General features: G+C 38.9%; 2 protein-coding genes across 3 annotated transcripts in view; both read right to left on the bottom strand.

Moving 5' to 3' along the window:
* Positions 1 to 4,291, bottom strand: part of LOC135467392 (dynein axonemal heavy chain 1-like) — a 69,697-nt gene extending 65,406 nt beyond the window's left edge. Inside the window, exons 1-2 of the mRNA XM_064745169.1 lie at positions 4,179 to 4,291; positions 913 to 1,077 (exon numbers count right to left, since the gene is read on the bottom strand). Of these exons, the coding sequence (XP_064601239.1) occupies positions 913 to 1,077 (165 nt within the window). The 5' untranslated portion in view covers positions 4,179 to 4,291. The remainder of the gene's footprint in view (positions 1 to 912; positions 1,078 to 4,178) is intronic.
* A 7,782-nt stretch (positions 4,292 to 12,073) lies between these two features.
* The window catches only part of LOC135481814 (spondin-1-like), a 77,184-nt gene continuing 64,728 nt past the window's right edge, over positions 12,074 to 24,529 (bottom strand). For both annotated transcript variants that reach the window (XM_064761533.1, XM_064761534.1), the window contains 8 exons: positions 22,658 to 22,799; positions 21,772 to 21,878; positions 20,473 to 20,737; positions 19,580 to 20,065; positions 18,422 to 18,592; positions 16,974 to 17,588; positions 15,821 to 15,999; positions 12,074 to 14,323 (listed from right to left, as the gene is read on the bottom strand). In XM_064761533.1, coding sequence (XP_064617603.1) covers positions 14,267 to 14,323; positions 15,821 to 15,999; positions 16,974 to 17,588; positions 18,422 to 18,592; positions 19,580 to 20,065; positions 20,473 to 20,737; positions 21,772 to 21,878; positions 22,658 to 22,799 — 2,022 coding nt within the window. In that variant the 3' untranslated portion in view covers positions 12,074 to 14,266. The remainder of the gene's footprint in view (positions 14,324 to 15,820; positions 16,000 to 16,973; positions 17,589 to 18,421; positions 18,593 to 19,579; positions 20,066 to 20,472; positions 20,738 to 21,771; positions 21,879 to 22,657; positions 22,800 to 24,529) is intronic.

The raw sequence follows: 24,529 nt of genomic DNA, 5'->3' as shown, positions 1-24,529 counted from the left end.
ACTAGGCAGAAGAGAGTTATTATGGCCAGCTAGTTGGTTCCCAGCTGATAATCAGATGGTACTGCGGCAAGGAATGGTCTTCCATGGAGGTTAACAGTAGCCACGCAGTTGTGTCGAAAAACATGTGTAATAGGTTAGCGATTTCTTATGCTACATACAGAGACATCAGGTGGAATTCCTCACAGCTATGAAATGAGGCAAGCTAAAAGAAGACAATTTTTCCCGCTTAGAGAGTGACGTTAGAAGTTGCTCAGCCGGAGGTGCATCAGATCGTCAACGTTTAACACTTCAATGATATCCTTCGGTAAAGTTAACAGAAACATCTACTATGTGTCCTGGATGGATAAATGCATTATGTGGCCAAATTGACCATATATCTGAGATAAGGGCTCACAAAAGTTGCCCAAGGCTACAAAAGGCAAACAAATCAAGCAAAACTTTAAAAACTTTAAACTTGAAAAAGGTTAAAACAGTATGAAACTCAAACTCGATCTGTAACTTGTTATGGTGAGAATCATACTAAAGTTTCAATATGGTTTTGAACAAGTCTTCTGTTAGAAGTCTAGAAGAGGACAAAACTGGCCACAGTTTCACCAAAAACTGACAAAACTGCATGAAACTTACCAAAGTAGAGGTATAACCATATACAAGGTTTCAACAGAAAAACTACCGGTATTTGGTAAAGAAAAAGCAGGAATACACAAAACATAACAAAAATTGCACTATTGTGGTTGAAATTGGAAACTGTCTAAAGTTTCAATTCTGAACCAGGATCCAGAAAACCTTTTTGTGATAGATTTAATGAAAGAGACAGAGTATGAAACTACATACTAGAGTAACTCTTCCCTTCCCTGGCATTGCTTGGGAACTAAAAAGCAAACAAAAACCAAACAAATCCACTTGTCTACTTACCCCTATAGAACTGTCAGCTGTTGAGTCCAGTATGTCAGAGTAATAACCCCGCTGTTTGATTTCTGGGTAGTGTTGAATAGCATCATTTCCAACTGACATTCTCCCACTTGAATGTTCTCTTGACATGACACTTGTTTTTGAGTTTCCTCTTGTAATGTTTTCCATCTAAAAATTTAAGCAAGGGCAGAATAAAACTGACTGAAAAACTGTCTACAAGATGTTGTAAAAATATAGGTCAGCACACCTACTTTTCTGTCGTGTCCACGTTTGCTTTGTGAGATGTCAGGGAAGAAAACTTGGCATGACCCATTGCTGACTCAATGTCATGCATGTATCTGCCTGATCCGTCATCACACATGTGTAACAAACATTATGATGTCACATCAGGAAAATTTTACTGCAACTAACAAAGATTTTGCTTTTTAGGGTTTACATAATGTCATTCATCGTAAATCCTTCTGAACCAAGGTGTTATCTCTGTTCCTTAGGGTATCCTTCATATCATTTTAATATTTCTGTCTAGTTTCTCTTGTGACTAAAATGGAACTTTAAGGTATTAAAACGGTGACAACATGACTGTCTCCCTTATATATAAGTGTGTAAAGGTTTAACACCGCCATAGGGGTGTTTGTTGTGTAACCCGGTACTGCTGAACATTGTTTCGGTAAACTTAGGCCATTACAGTTGACCTAGATATTTCAAAGTTGCATATGTAAGACGTCATGTCTCATTGTTGCATGACATAGGAACGTGAAAGTACACTATTTTGTATTATGACATATCATACCACTGAGCTCCAAATGAAACGTCATAAAGCAAATGTTTCTTTTTCCACTTTATATTTTGTAAAATATCAAAAATGTAAAAAACAAAGGTGATATTAATAAACTGTGCAAAATAATATTTTCATCACTGAAGGAAATTCTGATAGGCTACTTCACATTTATATAATTAACAAAAGCAAATCTAACAAGTAAAAAAACTCAAATTCACATATTTGTAGAAATAAACAGGACGACATGATATTATTTGAGAAGGTAATTATACTGGCCGGTGTGCTGCGTGACACACTTGATTTTGTTTGAAAGGTTGTCTCTATTTATTATGAACACTAAATGACCTAAAATTTCAACAAACAAAATGTATCTCTGGAGGCAAATAAATGTCACAAGATATTGCTTTTAGAGCTGAAACTTACATTTTCCTTGTAGGATATCATCCAACCTTCCAAACCAACCTAAGAACACCTAAAATCAATAAAACTCTCAGAATCTGGCAACATGAGCAGCTTAAACATGAATGAAATTATAGGTCATTTAGGACATATTTGCACAGAGCTTAGAACTACCATCGGGGTAGAATATATGGTATATAACAGAGTACTTAAAATCGTTAAAAGGTAGGTCGCTTTGTCAGAGTTTTATGAAACCAGCTCTTTTGCCTTAATTCAACCGAAGAATACTTACATATCAATTGTAAAATTTTGTTAAAGGAAATAAGTTGAAAATGCTGACTTATCAGGGGAACTGATCTTCGCGGTAAATGTTTGAATACAATTTAGAACTACCAGTGACATTGGTCAGATCACTCACTAGAAACTGTTTCAAATATTAATTCAATACAAGGCCTAATTTTAAATCATTTTGGGCAGCAAGAATAAAGACTATATAATGCCTAGGAGAACTAGAATACAGATGTTTGAAATACCCCCCATTTTCAAACATAAAAAATAAAGACAGACAGTGACTTTCATTATTATTACACATGTAGATGTTGAGATGATATACTATACCATACTAAAAAATATACTAGTATATAAAGTTTCACAGAAATTAGTAAAAAACTTTAACAGGAGTTACATGGACAAAATCTGTGTACGTGAAAATCCATTACTGCACTAAGTACTTGAACGAGAGTGACTATGAAAATAATTACCTCACTGTAATTAAACTTAAACATGCAGAAGTTCAGATGATAGGGAAGATATATGCTAAGTTTCATGGAAATAGGTTCAGCATTAAGGTGCATGGACAAAATCTAAATATATGGAAAAGTACTGTTATGCAAAGTCCTAAATGCAGATAATTATGACAATAATTACTTGACTGCCCTGAAACTAACATGTAAGCATGCACAAGTTCAATTAATAGGCAACATGTATGGAAAGTTTCATCAAAACTAGAACAGTAGTTTGGGAGAAGATGCTGGGACAAAATCAAGTCTACAGACACACATACTGAGTATACCAGTTCCATACAATTTCACTTCAATTTTGTTATGTTTTCTATTACTGACATACATAAACATACTTTATTATTTACATATATAGGCTATATTAAAAAAAAATATTTTTTTTTTAGATTTTGATATTTCATACCCAGACACTATGATGTCAAAAAAAAAAACATTTTGTATTACGAAATTCCAATCCGTGTTCAGCAAGATGACATCATAATTTAAGTTTACTCAGCTTTAACATTGCTACATCACAGAAATAAAACACAGTGTCATGGGAGGTGTCATGTATGACATGATACCTGATAAATGTCTATGAAAGCCTGCAGTCAAAAGATTAAATACAAAAATGTTCAAATACACAAAATTATCAAATTATTAAAATATAAATAATAACTAGAATATCCTTTTGCACAATGAATACTGAATACTATAAATATTGCTCGAATGACACGTGGAAATGGTAACGTGAAGTGCCTCCGGGGTTATCATTTCCACCTCTCATGAGAACAAATATGTATGGAATTCATCCTCTCCGGTCGTACGTGAGAAGGTCTGCAGCAACCTGCGGATGGCCGTGGATGTCCAATGGGCTCTGCCCAGTTTCCTCCCAGCATAATGCTGGCCGCCATCATATGAGTGAAATATTCTTGAGTATGGCGTAAAACACCGATCCAATAAATAAACAAATAAATTTATGGTATTCGACCTTCACTGAACAATATCGTCTAATTATCAAACATTGTCGCCTATGTTTTTGTTGTCGCTAATTTAATTATATTTAAAAATAATTCAGGTTAAAAACCAGTATCGTTTAGTGGTGAAGTGAAAGAAACCCGAGCGCATGGGTAGCAAACCACTGGCACTTACCATGAGATGTTTGCTTGAACCTCAATAATGCGTACATGAACATATAAGACTTACTGTAACTACGGCTACGAGCCTGTCGCCATTGAATTTCCTAACTGTATCTAATCCAATAGATCAGAAGTGTTTAATGTAATCACCCATAAGAATTTCAGTATTCCTACCTTTCTCAAATGCTTAACTTTCCTTCAGCGAAATGAACATCTCGAGAGAATGAAATAAAGCGAGCAGTTTGAAACTCTGCTCTGCGTCTCTACCTTAACAATCTTAGTCGTCTGCGTTGTCAAGGAAGCAGTGCGCGCAACCATGACACGTGATAAATTGACTCGTACATTTCCCGATAGGCAGCAGTATTCTCAAATCCAAGTTCGGTGATCCCATGATGGTTGACACGCAAATTGTAAAAATAATCATAAGTGCTGCGCTATGAAATATTAAACATTATACAATATATCTACACAAAGCAGGGTGTTAGAAAAGTTAACATGCTGACCGTACTACAGTCAAAAATGTTTTTTGATCATTTTAAAAATGTAATTTACAGAACTTCGAAGTGCGAACTTGGTACATTCATGCAGTGTAGATCCATAATAGTATAAATTAATTAAAAATAAACTATTTAGCATTAGTTTCTTTCTTTTTGTTGTTGTTGTTGTTGTTTTTTTTTTGACAGTTTTGTCTTTCAGAAATTAAGATTTAACGCAGCTGTACTCCTCAATGTATACATTAGTTTATTTTTGTGTGCATTTTCCTTCGGCCTCTATACGTATATTCTAACATGCATCATGCATTGTTTGTTAAATATAGTCTGTATATTTGTTCTTAAATCAGTTTAAAAAAGGCACAACTTTCGATACTGGTATGCAGTTACCATATAGTCCACTTAGTATATTTAGTGAATGATACAGGTTATAATTAACATTGGAAAGCTACATGCTGATTTACACTGACTTGAGTACGTCTTCCATGCATATGTTACATTGCACAGGACACATAAATCCTAGTCTATGTTATGAAGCAGTATTATCAGTAAAGCCGTCATCACTTTATGAGCATTGCGAATGATCTGACCATGTAAATGCAGCCATCCATTATTGGAGCATTGAACTTGATACATGCAGTAATTTCTCTGAGCAGCGTGTTCACACCAAAGCTAAAAGTTTTACAGAGCAAAACATTCTGCCGCCAATTACAGGCCTGTGGAACTGAACACGACCAATCTGTCATGATTTTTTGATTTGAACAATAATAACTAAAATAACTGAGGACCAAAATATTATTTTCACTCATAAATTTATAACTTTAAATCTCTATCATATGTATTTATAAATCAGATTGTGTGGCATAACCCCTACACTATTGAAATTGGTATACATGTATGATCCAGATAATTATTTAACTCAAAAAACACATGCACACTCCATATTCATAAGGGCATATGGCATTCAAACACTTGCTAAGTTCTTGTGTAACTTGGTGAAAGCTGTATGAGGCCTTGAATATGAAATCTATTCAGATTCTCTCCAGATACTTTGAAAATAATCCAGGGCCGGAGTGGTAAAAAAATGCACGTGCACATCTCCAAAGGATGTACGTGCCATAACACTTATACCTCGTGAGTTTCAGAGCAGTGAAAAAAGTGTAGAAGTTGCAATGAGAAAAATACCTTTGGACAGACATGCATACAGAGACCATAAAACCATTCATATATCCCATGTAGCCCTCCCTCTCAAAAGGCATTTCAACCTGACAATTGTGGGTTTCCCCCGGGAAACAATGCTGGCCGCCGTCGTATAAGTGAAATATTCTTGAGTACGGCGTAAAATATCAATCAAATAAACAAATAAATAAATCAAAAGGCATTTAGTCTGGTAGTAATTGACATATAGCCTACCCTATTTTTAAAATTTTTTTTTTTTGGCAAAATCCATACATAGGCCTATATGCACCGTAAATCTTGGTAAAACTTTCTATGTTTATTATTGTGTTAAAATGTTCTTGATGATAAATATGCTTAGATATATGTTAAATTACTAAGCGGGATATATAGCTAGCTAATATTTTTTCTCTAATAAATCATGTGTTTAGTACAGTTTATCAGGAAGGTATTGTCATTCTAAACACATCGTTTATTTGTTGTCGGTCCACCCTAACCTTTCTTGATTCATTATTGTGTTAAAGTTTGTATTTATAGTTTATTTCTGTTAGAGAGCCGCCTATATTCAGTTGTCTGTAAAATCAGTTATACTCGCTACCAAAATTGCCTTTAGCCAGTGGAACATAACAACCCATGAAGAACAAGAAAATGCAGTTACAATACTTTTTTTTTTGGTCATTATGAAGTGACACGTAACAACACAAACTCTACACATGACTATGTTGGAAGTCGATATTATTGCAAGGAAAATGAACACTTTTTCTAATTCATAATGTTAAGCTTAGTTTCGACACCCAGAACGCATTGCCTCGGGTGACGTCAGAATTTTTTAAAAGCAAGTTGCATGCTGGACAATTGGCGTGGAGAGTAATCTGTTTTGCAATGGCTGCCAGAATAAGCGGTCAGAACAAACTCCACACAGTAACACAGCCTACACTATACTGTCTCTACAAATATACTACATGGCTTTAAATTCGCCCGCATATTTATATCCACACCGCCGTAAGATCAGATACCACAAGTGGTAAAATAAAATTCATTTATTAATGTTATATCAGTCTAAAACGTGTAAATAATTTCAAATATAGCAGTGTCAGTAACAGGGCTTACAGTCGATAACAGTTTATGTAACTGGTGTCGCCCTCCGTCAAAATACGTCGAACTCCGCTCAACATCCAGCATGCCACTAATTTTGAATAATTATTACGCCACCCAAGGCAATGGGTTCTTGTCGTCGAAACCGAACTTATGAACTTTAATATTATGAATTAGAAAAAGTGCAATAATATATAGCCTACTTCCAGCATTTCCATGTGCAGAGCTTGTGTTGTTACGTGTCACTGACTAAAGACAATTTTGGTAGCCAGTATGACTGATTATACAGAGCTGAATATATGCGACTCTCTAAAAGAAACAGACCTTAGTTGATGTTAGACATAAAGATTTAACATCATCAGCTTCCTTTTAATAAAACGGATGTTGTAATGAGACTTTAAACTTGTGATACACATGACATACAGAAGCAATATGTTTATTCATAGGCATTTGGTCCAAAATAATGATCCAAAATAATTATGTGTGCTGTGTTGTCCCTGCCAACAGGGCGTGGGGCACTTGTATTGCCAGGGTGTGACTTGTATTGCGGGCCTGAAATACAGCGCATTAAATTAATGACATTCCACGATTTACCCAGTCAATACTCTTGTTCCACGTAAGGGTGCGATCGAGAGTATAAAGCCGAGGTACTTGAAGAAGGTATATACTGTTCAAGGATGATTGGTGTTAGATTTACTTCCGGAATTTGACTTTTCCTAATAGACAATACAGCCTCTGGCTTTAAAGTGGAAGATAGCACCATACTAATGTTTGTGTCCACTACCATTCAAAGTATCTTAAACCGGCATTAAATACTTTCTTACATTTTTTTTTCAACCCAGTACAAGTTTAGTGAAACTTCCTCTTGACACAGCTTCAGCACGTCTCCATTATCGAGGGCAACTTGACGTAATGTTTACTCTAGCTCTATAACGTGGAAGGTAATTTTCGTATAATAGTCTAGGTTGTGCTCTTCGTCGATGAAGGTCCAAGTGGTAAGTAGGCCTATAGTTTTCCCGGAAACTGAACATACTGGAAGAATATTTCTTCCACTGCTTGAAATGTTGATACAGTAGGCCTACTATATCATTTACGATGTACTCCAGTGACCCTGTTTAAATAGCTGCAGATTCACGGCTGGGGTGTTCTTGTTCAGGTCCTAGCCTCCGGAGGGGTTGTGGTGGTGATTTTTGGTCCAATTAAATGTTTACAACATTACAGTGGGATTGTTGTACAACTAGATTCATGCTCAATAAATCTAAGTACCACTGAGGATGATCTAGGCATTCGACTGTCGCTGGATGTTATGCTTCAATTTTGTCGCAGTGCCTACTGAGATGAAAGCAAAACCTCGGCCTGAACACAGCGTTTCAATAATTTTCTGTATTTTATAAAAGAAAATAAAAGAAAAGCTTGTATGCGAGAAAGATGAAGGAGCAAAACTGATTTCTCTTCAGCTGTAATAAATTCAGAGAAAAAAAATTACACCATAACATTTTGGACTAACTCTGATATTTGTTATTTAGAAACTGCTGACTAAACGCTAAAAAGAACGACAAAAAAATAAATAAGTAGGCCTAAATGAACGACCGTAAATGATATAGACCTGCCCCACAATGCTTTGTTGAATTGCCCTTCGGCTACATGTAAACGATCTCAAAATGATGTCTTATGCTGTAGTTTTGTGTTATCATATATCAGTGAATGGGTAAAGGCTACGTCACAGCTTAGGCCGCGCAATCTGAAAGCAACGTTTCCAATTGGATAAAACTCTCAAGATGGCTGCTTCGCCTCACACCAGCCATTTATGCAGTATTGTCATTTTGTCGTACTGGTTATTCAGTGAAATCTCATTAAAATAATAAAGTATGATACTTTTTTTAAAGCTTGAGTATCCTACTTTCGATTAATATATATTTTAGCCAGATGCTGTTTTGTCCTTTAAGACAGAAATTCTAAATCCACACTCTTTACTCCAGTCCCAAATGTAGTCCAGTGCTTGCTGTATATACTTGCTGGCAGCTAGTTTCCTGCACGAAAAGCAAATTGCTTTGTTATCAGCAAACTAGCAATTTTTAAATGTAGGGTTGATAACAGAGGGCACATCATTTATCATAACACTGGATACGGTAAGGGAAATAACGCACTTAAGCAACTCGAAAATACCACAATCGGACTTTAACCGAATTCGTTTACTTGTCAGAAAATTGCATACTCATGCAGTCATATTTACTGCAGTTTAATAAGAACCCTTCTGGTCAAACCCTGTCGTGGGATTTCTCCACATCAACGTACACGGCGAAAAAAAAGTTTTTGTTATGTAAGGAGTTTTCAATATCTCACTCAAGAATTGTAACGTAGTCACTGCTATATCATTTCCAGGGGGTTCTGCTTTGACCACGGGGGTTAACAGGTTATTTGCCACTAAACAGTAAGTTGTAACCTGGGATAGAGCAACTATTCCATCAGCTTACGCAAGATACTAGTCAGAGATACAAGGTGGTAAGAATCCGGGTCAGAAGCTGGCTTACCTAGCTTTAGAACAGGGCTCACCGTCTCTCATTCCCAAACAACTATGCAACCGGCACAGCTTGTACTCTGCGCCATACCCTAGTCATTGGAGAGTAGAGCCCCGTGAATAAGTTTTTTGAGCAGCTTTGGGCTGCTCTTTCATTTTCTTGTATGACATACTCCTTTTGCAGTGTTTTACGGCATTACCACAAGCGTCGTTCCATTCAAGGCACACGGCGTTTAGGACATGGCCATCCTGTGGACCTAGGTTTTGATATTGATTTGGTATAATTAAGAGCGTTAACCACATTTTCACAGAATATGATAACATTATCAGAGGCTATATCTTCATTTAAGAATTGCTCACAAAGGAAAGATCTTTCAGTCAACTTGCTAGAGTTTCCACCTCGGACTACAAAATATATTGTTTGAATGTGGTAATCAATAAAAACATGCATGAACTGGGAAGTGATCAATGCCACACGGCGATTCCTGATCAACTCTCCACAAAGAGTCCAGGGAATATCTGTGAACTACAGACTCCAATGCCAATGCCACACGGCGATTCCTGATCAACTCTCCACAAAGAGTCCAGGGAATATCTGTGAACTACAAACTTCAATGCCAATGCCACACGGCGATTCCTGATCAACTCTCCACAAAGAGTCCAGGGAATATCTGTGAACTACAGACTTCAATGTGACTTGAAAATAACAGAAGATGTAAGGGTGGAACGAAATGGGACAAACCACATGGAAGGTATTTTATAAGAGGATGTCTGCTACGTTTAATAAGCCTTAAGCTAACGCCGTGAACAAATCAAATAGTATCTGTTGGAAATATTCTTACATGATGGTCCAATTTCCTTGGAAAACCTTAATTCTTTCAGTCACTATAGTATATCCCGCCGTATGCACTTTACCAGTAGTGAAACGGTAACCGTTGTGTATGGGGTCAGCCCAAAATCCTTGAATATTTCATACCTGCTGTTATCATAACAACCATCAATATTTTATGCATAATGTTGAAATTCGTCAAACTTGCTTGATTCAGTTAACTGAGCAAAGAGTGAATTAACAAACGAAGGCAAGTAAAATAAGTACATGTCAAGTGTTTTATTTAATCAATAAGGGGAGGTGTCTCCTGAGTGATCGATATAGTTGTCAAGAGTTATGCCCCTTGAGTCCGACTTCTCCGCACTTGATGGAGATTCAGGCAGTAGATGATTAGATGCAAGATTTGGAATTTGTGGCGAAGGTTAAACGTTCAAGTTCGTCTCTGCTCCTAGGCAAATGGGGTGGCTTTAAAGTAGAAGTTAAGGGTTAATCTCTTTTGTTTAATTCCAATCTCTTTATAGAAATAACATGCACGTAGAACGAATGTTAAGCTTTTAATTTTTGGACCAAATATGACTTCAAATAATTAACCATTTTAAATAACTAATGACTTGATTCTAATTAATAAATCGGACAATTAATTTGAACTTTCATATTTTCAAAAACAATTATTTAATTTAATTTTAACAAGGTTTAAATCAGGCAAAAACTGTCTGTAAAGTTGTTGACAGACAGACATACAGACAAAAAATTGTGGCAAAACCTGATCCTCCATAGCTAAGACAGTAACAATTTGCAGCTTTATGTTTGTGATTATTTATTTTGTGAACAAGGTAACAACATTCTGCGTACCATTTAGGGATTTACCAGACGTTTGTAGGCTATTCCAAAGTTCATTACACATATAAGTTTCTGCCTGGTTTAGATGCACCGGTATTTGCATTCGTAAATGTAGACTGTTATCTGTGTGAAAAACTGCAATTTATGCGTTTGCCTTTTGCAACCGTAATTACTGACTGTCTTTTATTGGTAAGGGTAATCAAATATTTTCCAAACTCTCTCCAGGAGCACTCACTGTTAAGGCATGGTTGTATGAGTGAATGGCATGCTTCCTGTCACAATCACCTGCAGTGGGGCAGCAGGACCTGGTTTGTTGGTTATAATGGTGCTTGTCTTTCAATGGCTAGGACACATCATGATGAGGCGCAGGTTCACACCCGGCCTTGGACAGGGAATTTGTAGATTCCCACGCTCTAAATGCTTGCACTGCCATGGTAACAATAAGCAATCAGTGACTCTTGTGTAATCATTTTCACATATGGGAAAATTTTTTAGTAACTTGCCAAAGGCGGGCGGTTTGCCAAAAGTCCTTTGGTTCCCTCCACCCATAAAACTAACCACCATTCTAAAATTTATTGAGTGTGGTGATAAATAATCAAATAAATAAATAAAATAAATCCCTGCTGTCTTCTGGCGGCTGCACTGCTAGCCGACATCCATGCTGCGGATTGGCAAACTTGCCGCCTGCTGCCTACTAACACGGGACTACACAACACTGTAATGTAACATTTTCTCAAGTAGCTATTTCCACAAATTGTGTTTTGTGTCAGACAGCGGCCAGCATTATGGTGGGAGGAAACCGGGCAGAGCCCGGAGGGAAACCCACAACCATCCGCAGGTTGCTGGCAGACCTTCCCACTTACGGCCGGAGAGGAAGCCAGCATGAGCTGGACTTGAACTCACGGCGACCGCATTGGTGAGAGGCTCCTGGGTCATTACCCTGCGCTAGTGCGCTAACCAACTGAGCCAGGGAGGCCCCATCACTAGCATAAAAAACAAATACAACACCATCATAATGTAACCTTTATGTAGCTAGCCCGAGACCTCTGTCTAAGGGTGGCTTATATAATACTGAATTGTGGGGACCCCATATTAAAAGATGACAGCCGAGATCATTAGCTATTATGTAACATTTTATTTAACCAATTTCAGAGAATATACATAAACAGTCAATAAACATCAGGCTGCAATGTTCAGCAAACCAGAACAAAACTGAGATAACCAGACCAAAACTGAGATAAACCTCAGAGTAGCAAATTGGGATCAGTTAAGATAATTCAAACCATCCTGTCCATTCCACATTTCCTGACCACTCAGTTCTGAGTGTGTATTTTTGTTGTGATGGCTAGCTCTGTGGTCTGGGCGTAAAGAATGTCTTTATAACTGACCGTCAGTAACAGTACAATCAAACCACATACTAAGAATCTTCTCTGAAAATAAATAATTTGTCATTACACCTGAAAGATTGATTTCAAACAACTTGAAAACTTTACCACAGTTAAAAAGTTGACTGAGACAACATTGTTGCGATGAGTAGCAACAGCTGTGGTCATCCTGTAAGCTCTGGTCTGGTCAACTGATCATTACCTTAACTATACTGTAACCAGTGGCTATGTATAAGGACATGTGGAAACATAGGAACAAGGCTTAACAGAGGATACCTGAGATTGTCTGAAGTACATACACATATGATAAACTACCTAACACAGAATGACCTGCTTAAACATCTACAGTATTATTACATTCTCTTCTTCGGGGTTTGAAGAACTGGAAATGCTTAATCACCAAAACAGTATGCCACACAACACCACTTGATAGGCAAGAAGGTGTAATTTGGTCTAGTTATGCTGTATAATTTGTTAGATACAGCTAAACTTGCACATCCATATCCACCTGTGTCAAGGGAAACATATTCCTATGCTAATGGAGTCTTGAGTTATTCAATAAAAACAGTAGGTGTGATGTATCCTACAGAAGGTGTGACATATTACAAAGAGTGTGGCACAGAAATTGTATTAAACATTACTAACATAGTAAATGGTAAAATATTACAGAGAATGCTGAAGCACTCATCCCCCATCCAGCGCCCAGCTTCACAGCCCTTGTACACAACTGGTACATGTTACATACTGAACTGATGACAGACTGTCTGGATTACCCTGGCTGGGTGGGCCCGTTCTGGTCCATGTAAACTACATGAGGTAATTAAAACATGATTGGCAGTGGAGATGTCCTCTCAATTGATGATTATAATGTTTCCTTGTAATGTACATAGTGGATCATCAAGGTCAAGTCTACCTTATCAGAATTTGGCTTAAGTAATTAATGTACATATACTAGGTCTACAAGAGTCTATGACGGGTACTTGAGTACCGTAAGTCTGGCATTCTACAATAACAGGTACAGGAGCTTCTTGGCAATCTCAGTTCTTCAAGTATGTAGCAAAAGTGGTTCCCAATTGACCAAATACACATGAATAATAAATGTCAATTGGTAAATTATAACTTGTTCCAAAAGTACCCAGTACATTCAAAAAGATGTGAAGTGTACTATCTTATACAAAAATCTCCTCCCTTACATAATGCATAAAGGTTGAAGAATCTAAAATGTAGCACATGCATAATTTTCTTAAAATTTGAAGAGCTGACTGACCCAATTATCATAACATTTAGCAAGACTGGTCAATCGGCCAATGATTATTAACAATATTAGATCATTTATATACAGTGTTTAATTTACCCAACTATTTATTCAATATGTTTTGCAAATTAAAGAACTTGCAACCAAGTCGACAGGAGACAGCTAGTCCAGAGTTATCTCTCATTATTTTGACTTGCAGCTCCAGAATGTCTTCCAATTCTTGAGCGACTATTACATGAATACAAGGTTAACATCTCATGTGTATTGTGATGTATGAAGAGGTCTTGATTTTAGCAGCACAATGTCCTGCTAATATTTACTGTTTAAGTTCATACATGAAGAATGACTAGGTCAAAAGTTTGTAATAAAGTTCGTGCTGATGAGTGAGTCATCAAAGCTGATCATTGTGCACTCAGCATGTCAGTGTATACAACATATGTTCTTGTCATGGCAACGGGTGAGAGTCCTCTCGGGTCACATCTGTCCACCAGCCATTTCTCCACCAAGTGTTGTAGATCCATAAAGCGGGTTATTAGGTACGAGATATCTGAGACTGAGGCACATGAATCCTTCTGTCTGGTAGAGATGCTCTGATTGGTCATTATGACGAGTATTGCACAGAAGGTATCGTCCAATCACCCTCTGTGTCAACGGTACCAGTCAGTCGTTTCATTCACAGTCCGGACTGCTGCATGGGATAGTAGTACTGTATCTTAGAACTTCTCTGATCCTGCCAAACAGACAAACACACATACTCACTACATACTGCTATGTTTTGAAACATTGCGAAGGATTCCAACTGACTTTTCTCCACGTACATCTAATTGATCTGGCCTGACTGACGTTCTAAAGAGACCATGGTAGGAACAATGCACTAAGACATGAATTATATACTGCATGCACAAACATGTAGCATGGGGTTTGTAGAATTAACAACTGAATAAATAGACAGTAAGTGGAATAAATGGAATAATAAGAGTGAAAGAGGCAATAGGCATGCACGAGAAAATGACTGCTGTTTGGGTAATGCATAAAGAAAAGGTGTCTTCCTCGGACAAAACGTGAGAAAATATCTGGGTGGGGCAACATACATGCAAAGGTCCATTAATAGAGCAATATACGGGAAAATGTTTAGAGTTTGGTAGTAAATGGAAAAAAATTTGTTGGTGAGAGGAGTAATACATGAGGAAATATCTCTGAATGGGGCAATATATGAGGAAATATGTCTGGGTGGGACAACCTACATGCAAAGGTCTGTTAACAGAGCAATACATGAGGAAATATCTCTGAGTGGGGCAACACAAGAGGAATATGTCTGGGTGGGGTAATACATGAGGAATATGTCTGGGTGGGGCAATACATGAGGAAATATGTCTGGGTGGGGCAATACATGAGGAAATATGTCTGGGTGGGGCAATACATGAGGAAATATGTCTGGGTGGGGCAATACATGAGGAATATGTCTGGGTGGGGCAATACATGAGGAAATATGTCTGGGTGGGGCAATACATGAGGAAATATGTCTGGGTGGGGCAATACACATGCAAAGGTCTGTTAACAGAGCAATACATGAGGAAATATCTCTGAGTGGGGCAACACAAGAGGAATATGTCTGGGTGGGGCAATACATGAGGAAATATGTCTGGGTGGGGCAACCTACATGCAAAGGTCTGTTAATAAAGCAATACATGAGGAAATATCTCTGAGTGGGGCAACACAAGAGGAATATGTCTGGGTGGGGCAATACATGAGGAAATATGTCTGGGTGGGGCAATACATGAGGAAATATGTCTGGGTGGGGCAATACATGAAGAATATGTCTGGGTGGGACAACCTACATGCAAAGGTCTGTTAACAGAGCAATACATGAGGAAATATCTCTGAGTGGGGCAACACAAGAGGAAATATCTCTGAGTGGGGCAATACATGAGGAATATGTCTGGGTGGGGCAATACATGAGGAAATATGTCTGGGTGGGGCTATACATGACAAAATGTCTATAAGACAATTACTGAAAAAAGCATTGCGGCTGGAAAAATAAGGCAGAAAATTCCAGTGGATGAGAGAACAGCATTGTGAAAACAGCATTGGATGATACAGTAAGTGGGAAGATGGCTAAGAGTATGAATGGCTAAGGCTAAGATGAATGAGCCTATTGACTTGGTATACTTGGTATATATGTGTATTACTGAAGTGTCATCTATGATTCGTCTCTGCTGCACTGTACCTTTTCCCCTGGGCATTCTGGCAGCCTGCAGTAGCGTCTTTCCAACGTAGCGTCACAGGGTCTGCCTCCATGCTTTGGTCGTTTCTGTACCCGTCTCCGCCGCTCTTGTATTACATCTGTGCCACAAGTCTTATTACACCGTGACCAGCCCGACCAGTTGGACATCCGGCAATCAATGGCTGGCAAACAGATTACATCATCAGTTAACACATCTTCTCTATCTTATATTGTTCCTATAGATACTGTAGGAAACAACACAGGTATTTCTTACAAAAACACCATTTCAAAGCGAAAAGTGTGGTCAAATTACATTTCATTTCTCATTATTCACTCAGCTGATGCATGTTATCAACAAAAAGCTGAAACATAAAATGCTAAAGGCTTTCAGATGTTTTCTGTATTCCTTTCGCCCAAATATCAAGGGTGTTAAAGAAGCTACTGTATGTATTATGTACCATATACAAAGTCTGACAGTGATTCCCTAGTTCATTAGGCTGGACCCCCAAAACAAACAAGCTAGCTGAACATGGGAACTGACGAGAAAAATGCCAACTATGGTGGTGATGGAATAAATCAACATGTTTACACGTGGAGTTGGTACTTGATGATACGCTGAAATGTTTGTCACACATTGTGTTGGTTCAGTCTCGGCCTAAGGCAGAGAATAATCTATATTCCTAACTCCACTAACATGTAAGGGTACTTGGTGTTTAGGGCACAGGCTAAGAGCAGTAGACAGCTTTACCACAACTGAATGGTCTTAAATAAATTTCATTGGGGTCTCTCTTGCCTCGCCACCAATATAACATACACAATGAGCCGGCATTTTATGTGGATATCTGTAAATTTCTGTTTCCAAAGGTAAAGGTTTACTCAAGGCACTCCACAGTTTCCTCCAACCAGAAAACTGACAGCTGTTGTGACGTGTAAGTGAAATATTCCTGAGAATAATGCAAAATAGAGAACTAATACTTTAGCTAATTAACAGACTGAATTTACGTGGCCAACAGAATGAATTTACATGGCCAACAGACTGAATTTAAGTGGAACAAAAGACTGAGTTTAAGTAGGATAACAGATTGAGTTCAAGTGGACAACAGTCTTCCAAATTTGAAAGCCTAAGAGTGTGTAATATTTCCACAAATAAGCTTACCACATTTCCTCCGCTTGCATTTCTTTTTCTTCATTAGTCTTCTGGGGCACTTCTTACCCCCATTCTGAGGTTGTGCTTTAATCATTCTCAGTTTGGTAGTGATTCCTTTGCCACAACTGACAGAGCACGGGGTCCAGTCTGTCCACGGGGTCACCATGCAGTCTACTCGAGGACCCCGCCTTCGCCTTTCCCACTCCTCGCGCTCACGCTGGGCACGTGCTTCCCGTTCTTGCTGCTGCTGTTGTAACATCATCCGCTGCTTTTTCATCATGAGCAGCTTTAAGTTTTCATCATCACCACCCTGCTGCTGCTGGTGTTGTTGTTGTTCCATCATTTGTTTCTTCATCATGAGGAGTTTGAGATCCTCACTGTCAGCATTTTGCTGTTGCTCCATCAGCTGTTTTTTCATCATCAGCAGTTTTAGATCTTCATCCTCCTCACCACCAGCTCCCTGTTGTTCCATCAATTTTTTCTTCATCATCAGCTGCTTGAGATTCTCATCCTCAGCATTCCCTTGCTGTTGTTGTAACATCATCTGCTTCTTCATCATGGCCAACTTGAGAGCTTCTTCTTCACTGCCCTGCACCTCATCGTTACTTGGAATGTTCAGGGTCGCTGTTTATAACCACAGAAAAAAAGTGGCCTTACATAAATTTCATTGGGGTCTCACTTGCCTTGCAACCAATATAACATAAGCAATGAGCTGGCATTTTAGGTGGATGTCTGTAAATTGCTGTGTCCAAAAGCTAAAGGTTTACTCAAGGCACTCCACAGTTTATGTCATCTTATTCTCAGTGTTAACATGATATGTGCTAATTAGCATCATTTTAATATTCTAGTAGATGTACAATGATAGTTATAGTTGGGCTTAGATTGACCATGCGAATCCAAGACTCAAAGCATCTTGGGGCATCAGGAAGCAACTAATAGGGTAACAGGGTTTGCAGCACCAAGTCTGGTGAGGCTTACAAGCTGGAGATCTTCATTTGAATCAGTGATCTCTGGGTTTGGAGACCACGCTTCTACCACTAAAGGAATAAAATACTGTACTTCCAGCCTGGAGGTGTAACGCAGCGTTTATATACATTTTATATCACCATCACCATGTTACACCGATAGGTAAACAAACATTAAATAATATATTGCAATTCCACCATGTCATGCTTAACCACGGACATGTAACTACTAATGTCTGACCCTAAGATATAGGCGTCTCCAGCGATATATATAGCAAGAGCTACCCCTTGATCCTTGTCTGGTGGGCTGGGGTACTACCTCTGCTGCCTCAGGCCACCAAATTTTCCTAAAAACATTTATCATCACAAGATCAGAAGAAGTTGAGCGGAAGAAAATCATATATATGTAGGTCTACATCATAATGCTACCACGTTCATCCAGTTTTGAACAGTACAATGAATACCACAAGTATGTAAGTATAACTAACTCACCCATGTGACTTTCACAAATCTGACGGCATTGCTCCATTGTTTCAAAGTTATTGTCATTTCCCCGACAGCCGGTGTAATCGAAAGGCAGACATTTCCTCATGTTGGTGTTGTAATGCCAGCGTGGAAAGTTTCCCCGACAGAGTCCCCGATCCACTCTCAGACTGCACACAGCTGTCAAAACACATTATTAATCAAAAGTTATGGCCAGTTATTAGCTGTTATCAAGCAGTCCAAGGGTTGTGAAGTATTGGGTGCTGTCACGTGGTAGACTGGGGTAATTTCATTCAAGGATTTAATTGTCAACAACAAACACAAGACAATTACCCATTACTCTAAGAGTTAGACCGTTCTGTCTGTTGGTTTGTTGATCAGACAAAATTTTGACGTAACATGAGCCATTTACTTAAGGAGGGGGCCTCCATGGCTCAGTTGGTTAGCATGCTAGCGCAGCGTAATGAGCAGTCTCTCACCAATGCGGTCACCGTGAGTTCAAGTCCAGCTCAGGCTGGCTTCCTCTCCGGCCGTAAGTGGGAAGGTCTGTCAGCAACCTGCGGATGGTCATGGGTTTCCCCCAGGCTGCGCCCAGTTTCCACCCACCATTATGTTGGCCGTTGTCGTATAAGTGAAATATTCTTGAGTACGGCGTAAAACACCAATCAAATAAATAAATAAATTTACTTAAGGACAATCATGAATGCAAGATGAAACAAAATCCCAGTTTTGAGTTTGGAGCAAACTGGGCCGAATCATCATTCCACTGCCATCACACAATGTAGAACTAGTGTTACTTAATAAAAGTGGGCAATGGCTCATCAGCACCTGCGCCAGTTGAGGTAGGAGGAGTCCCGATATTACAGTGATAAAACTAGTATCATAGTATCAGTAAGGTTGAACTGTATTTCTGTTCACAATGCACAATACTAAACGCAGTCCAACAACACAATAGGAAGAGAGAGAAAACAGGTCGGAGCGCCCCCTGTGCAGGCAGGGTGGATAACTCTGCACACACACTGACGTAACATGAACTACATAACCATAATATTATGGCGCTGCAGATGCTATAGGTTAGTATTATTATCATGACTATAATCATAACAATGTTTATCCACACTTTGTTACGTCCATATGGTGATTTGTGTGGCATCTCCACATACTAACCTGTGAAGTTCTTCATCATGGTGGCTTTGTGGCAGTCCACGATGGAGGCCATACAGACTTCCTTCTCCATGCGGGACTGAGTGCAGTGTCCAGTCCCAGATTTATGCAGGAACATGCGAAACCTCTCATGCACACCCTTACCACAGGAGACACTACACGGGGACCAGTCTGACCACGGGGTCATGGCACACGGGTCATTGGGGTCCGGGGCCTCATCATAACGTACTTCAAACTTCTTCTTGTTCTTCTTCCTGTTGGGGCGCCGGCCGCGTCCTTTTTGCCGGTAACTATAGATACTACTGAGGTCATCCCCACAGGTGTTCTCCACCCCAATACAGTTATCTGTTTCCTCTAGGGATAAGTTACACATATCTTCTGTCACCAGGGGGTTGAGGAACATCCTTTTGCGGTACTTGAAGCCTACCCCACACGTCACTGTGCACTCCGTCCAATCTGCCCATTCACTTGTAGCGCATTTCTCCATTTCTGACAACATCCAAATAAGCCCTCACACATCAGCTAAAATTCAATCCGATTTGTGTTTCACTTATATCACGGCATCCCAATGACAATGAAGGTCCAATGAAGTATTTTCTAACACATTTCAACTTTTTGCCACTTTTAGGACTGAAAACTGCTTTCACACAATATAACCAACGTTGGATATTGCCATTACCTCCTTGGTATAATGTATTTCTTGAAACAGTGTGCTATGGTAAGAAAATACCTTATTTTCTTTTTACTTTATGAATCAGGTAAACTGCTTATTAAAGGATTCAGGGGAAAATCATAAAAACTTTGAAAAGAAAATTTGCACCTCAATGCTTTGGAACTACAAAGTACATCTTTTCTTTTTTTTTTCTTACAAAAGTTTCAGGACAATAGAAACTCACGGATTTTCTTCTGCATCATCATTTTCTTCTTCATCATGGCAATGAGTTCCTCATCAGAAGGCGAGTCATCGTCGTCATCTGGCTGACCCTCTTTCTCCTCCTCACACTTCTCGTTGTCTGTCCTGGGGTAGAGCCGCTTGAGGTAGAGCCGGGCGACAGGCTTCATCTGCAGCCCGGGATTGTAAAATGGAGCTTCAGGGTGAGCCGGGAATGTATTTGTGATGCGGTGAATCTTCTCTGGAGGTTGGGACTTGACATTTTTTGACTGAAAACACCAGTGTTTTATTTCATTAAAGCTTGAATTAAAATAAGTTAATTATCATACATTGAGTACATTGCCTTGTTTGCCTCACAGTATTCCACAGAAGTGATCATGGAAGGAACAAGGGTAATTCTCTTCAGCGAGATTATCATTTCCACCAAAGATGTTATGTTTCCACCACAGCTTATTTCCTTCTCCGTCCGTCCGTCATCGTTGATCAGAAGCTTTACAGAAAAGATGAGCAGAGGGTGGCCTTGGGTTAATTAAGGACTAATACTGGTACAATATTAAGGTTTGATAGTGAGCTGGGAATTTTCAAAAATAATTCATTGCAGACTATTGTCCCTTGGTATGTAGTAAGGGAATTTGTAAATTTAGCTCTGAAGGAGGCTTCCTCTGTTGGAGTGTCTTCTAAGAACTATTTGTTTCACCTATGCAATCAATGCATGGAGCCTATCAACACATCAAATCATTCAGTAAGGTATTTCACAATAATTCCATACAGCCTAGTTCCCAAACGACAACTAGTTAATCTCCTAGATTCACTGTTGTTTGAAAACCTCATAATAAATTTTTTTTTTTTTTTTGATTGGTGTTTCACGCCTTAATCAAGAATATTTCACTTATACAACGGCAGCCAGCATTACGGTGGGTGGAAACCGGGCGCAGCCCGGGGGAAACCCATGACCATCCGCAGGTAGCTAGCAGACCTTCCCACATACAGCCGGAGAGGAAGCCAGCATGAGCTGGACTTGAACTCTCAGCGACCGCATTGGTGAGAGACTCCTGGGTCATTACGGTGGGCTAGCACGCTAACCAACTGAGCCACGGAGGCCCCTCATAATGAATGCCCCTTGCAGCTGAACACGTTAAATGACACTTGAGCAGCTTAATATGACATGGGTGCTATCTGATGAAGAACATACATGCACATGTGCAGTAGGACTAGATGTTTTTTTTAAGAACTGAACATCCCCACATACATGTGGTTATAACAAAATCTTACAAGATTTAAGAGATGTATTTTATGTACTTGCCATATATGTAACGCCACTGTCAGTGCCAGCATCCCAGGGAAAGAGCTCGATCACTTGATCATGGGCCCAGGAGCAATTAGGCAGGCACATGTCATAACCACTCAAACCTGTGACACAAAAACAAAACCCCCTCAGCTCTGAACCTCATCACAAAAAGGTACCATAATAACAACAGCTGGACACTTATAAGATACTTTTTGTAGATTTTTTTGATGCATGAATCTGTTCTCAAGATATTTTGGCAATGTGAAGACAGAGGTAGATAACTACACGTACAAAGATAACCCTTGTCCACAGTAAGCTGAGGATAAAATCTAAGTTAACAGTAACAGTAATGAGTTTGTTTGATTTGTTTATTTATCTGATTGGTGTTTAACGCTGTATTCAAAAGTATTTCACTTATATAACGGCATCCAGCATATTGGTGGGAGGAAACCGGGCTCTACGACCATCCGCAGGTTGCTGGAAGACTTTCCCAGTCATACTGCCGGAGAGGAAGCCAGCATAAGCTGTACTGCCCTATCATGTTAAGCACTAGGCCACAGACGTTCCCGAGTTTATTTGAGTTTATGGCAGTAAAACTTAGCCACCTTTCCCAATAATGCACCTATCATGTCATGTTTTTTGACTGAGAAGTGGAATGTAACTCCACAGACCTTGATCCAAATTGATTTATTTATTTATTTGATTGGTGTTTTACGCCGTACTCAAGAATATTTCACTTATATGACGGCGGCCAGCATTATGGTGGGTGGAAACCGGGCAGAGCCCGGGGGAAACCCACAACCATCTGCAGGTTTTGATCCAAATTGAAAGCTTTCTCTGAATAAGACAGACACAATCATCCTCGATCAAGTCTGTTTGGACATAAATGCAAGTTTCTTACCAACACACCAGTCCGGGCTGGGACCCAGCATGGACAAGAAGGAGAACAGGTGATGTTTTTTGTCAACTGTGAAACGAGCCTCTCGAGTCTCTCGCAGGTTAAATATACTGGTCGTCTTGACAACGGTGCGAATATCAGTAGTCTGTTGAGCGTAAAGATACGAAACATTGCCATACAACAAAACAGTACATTATCATTGCTAATCATTTAAATTGTGAAATCTAAGTAATAGAAAATAGTTTTATAGTGGCATGTTAGCACTAATGTTCAACATAATGGTGGAAATCTTAATAAACGAAAGTGCATTTTTACATCAGAAACATTTATCTTTTAAACAACACTTTAAATATTCTCTGTTACACAAATATTTCTGTTGAAAACCATTACTGTAAACAACAAGCGAGTATTATTCATTAGTAATGAAAAACAAATGACCAACTTTAGTTATACTGAAAAGAACGGTACCTTTTTTTTCACCACAACAGCCATAGTTTATTGAAGGCATATTACACTGAAATCCGCCAATGAAAGTAAGCATCTATAAAGCATAGTGTCAGGCTTAGACTAACTGAAGGGTACCAGTTGATGACTGGATATTTTTGACTATTATATACATATATCATTACCTCAGACAGCTCTCAATCCTTAAACATGCTGTGTCCTAAATCGTTATAAATTGAGAAAAAATTAAACAACATTGTAATATTGAGAAATTGGCAATCACTATATACATGGACATATTTTTTGCCTTTCTCACACCAATTATTTCAAAGAACTGGATCAGACAGCAATAATGCTGTTGACAATGTAGGAAACTAGAGAAGAAAAAAAATTGAAAAAAAAAATTCCATCTATGTAACATTGTTGGCAGACTTGATACATTTTGTGGACTACAACATGTTGAGGTAGAAAGAGCTGTCAGAAATTCCTACACAGAGAGACAGATGATAGAAGAGTAATAATGATGATCCAAACCTGCTGCTTCTGTCTCCAGGGTGAGGGAGGTGGAAGGGTCAACAAGCAAAAGTGCGCAAAAAAAAAGAGCGAAAGAAAAAACAGAGGATTAATTCTACAGCCCACACCCAGACAAAGTCATTGTATCGTTAGTAGAAACTGACAACTCTACTGATGGCTCCAGCCAGCAAAGGCTAGTGCACCCTGAGACACCATGAGAAACATTTGAGACATTTGAATTCAGTGAAGAATGAACCTATTTATCCTGAACTGATGTGACATGACACTGCAAGAACATGTCACGTACATGTACGTTTAACATTGGATGTTTCTATGATGATTTTTTGTCATAATGATGACATGAGGTGCACCAGCCTTTAAATGTGAGCTCACATAAGCCATAAGTGTGAACACACACCAGCCTTAAATGTGAGTGTACACATCAGCTTTAAATGTGAGCTGACACCAGCTTTAAATGTGAGCAAACACCAGGCTTAAATGTGAGCACACACCTGCCTTAAATGTGAGCACACACCAGCCTTAAATGTGAGCAAACACCAGGCTTAAAAATGAGCACACACCTGCCTTAAATGTGAGCACACACCCACCTTAAATGTGAGCACACACCAGCCTTAAATTTGAGCACACACCAACCTTAAATGTGAGCTGACACGAGTCTTAAATGGGCACATACACCACCCTTAAATGTGAGCCGACACCAGCCTTAAATGTGAGCTGATGCACCAGCCTTAAATGTGAACACACACCAGCCTTACATGTGAGCACACACCCTGTGAAATTATAGTACCACACCAGTTGTGACTCTTCTCACATATACATTGAATTAGGCAACACAAACATCATCTTTATTCTACAGCTACATCTCTAATGTGAATTAACCTGTTAGATAATAAGATC

The sequence above is a fragment of the Liolophura sinensis genome, chromosome 1, assembly GCF_032854445.1.
Source record: "Liolophura sinensis isolate JHLJ2023 chromosome 1, CUHK_Ljap_v2, whole genome shotgun sequence".
Lineage (NCBI taxonomy): Eukaryota > Metazoa > Mollusca > Polyplacophora > Chitonida > Chitonidae > Liolophura > Liolophura sinensis.
This window is presented reverse-complemented; position numbering and strand designations above follow the sequence as displayed.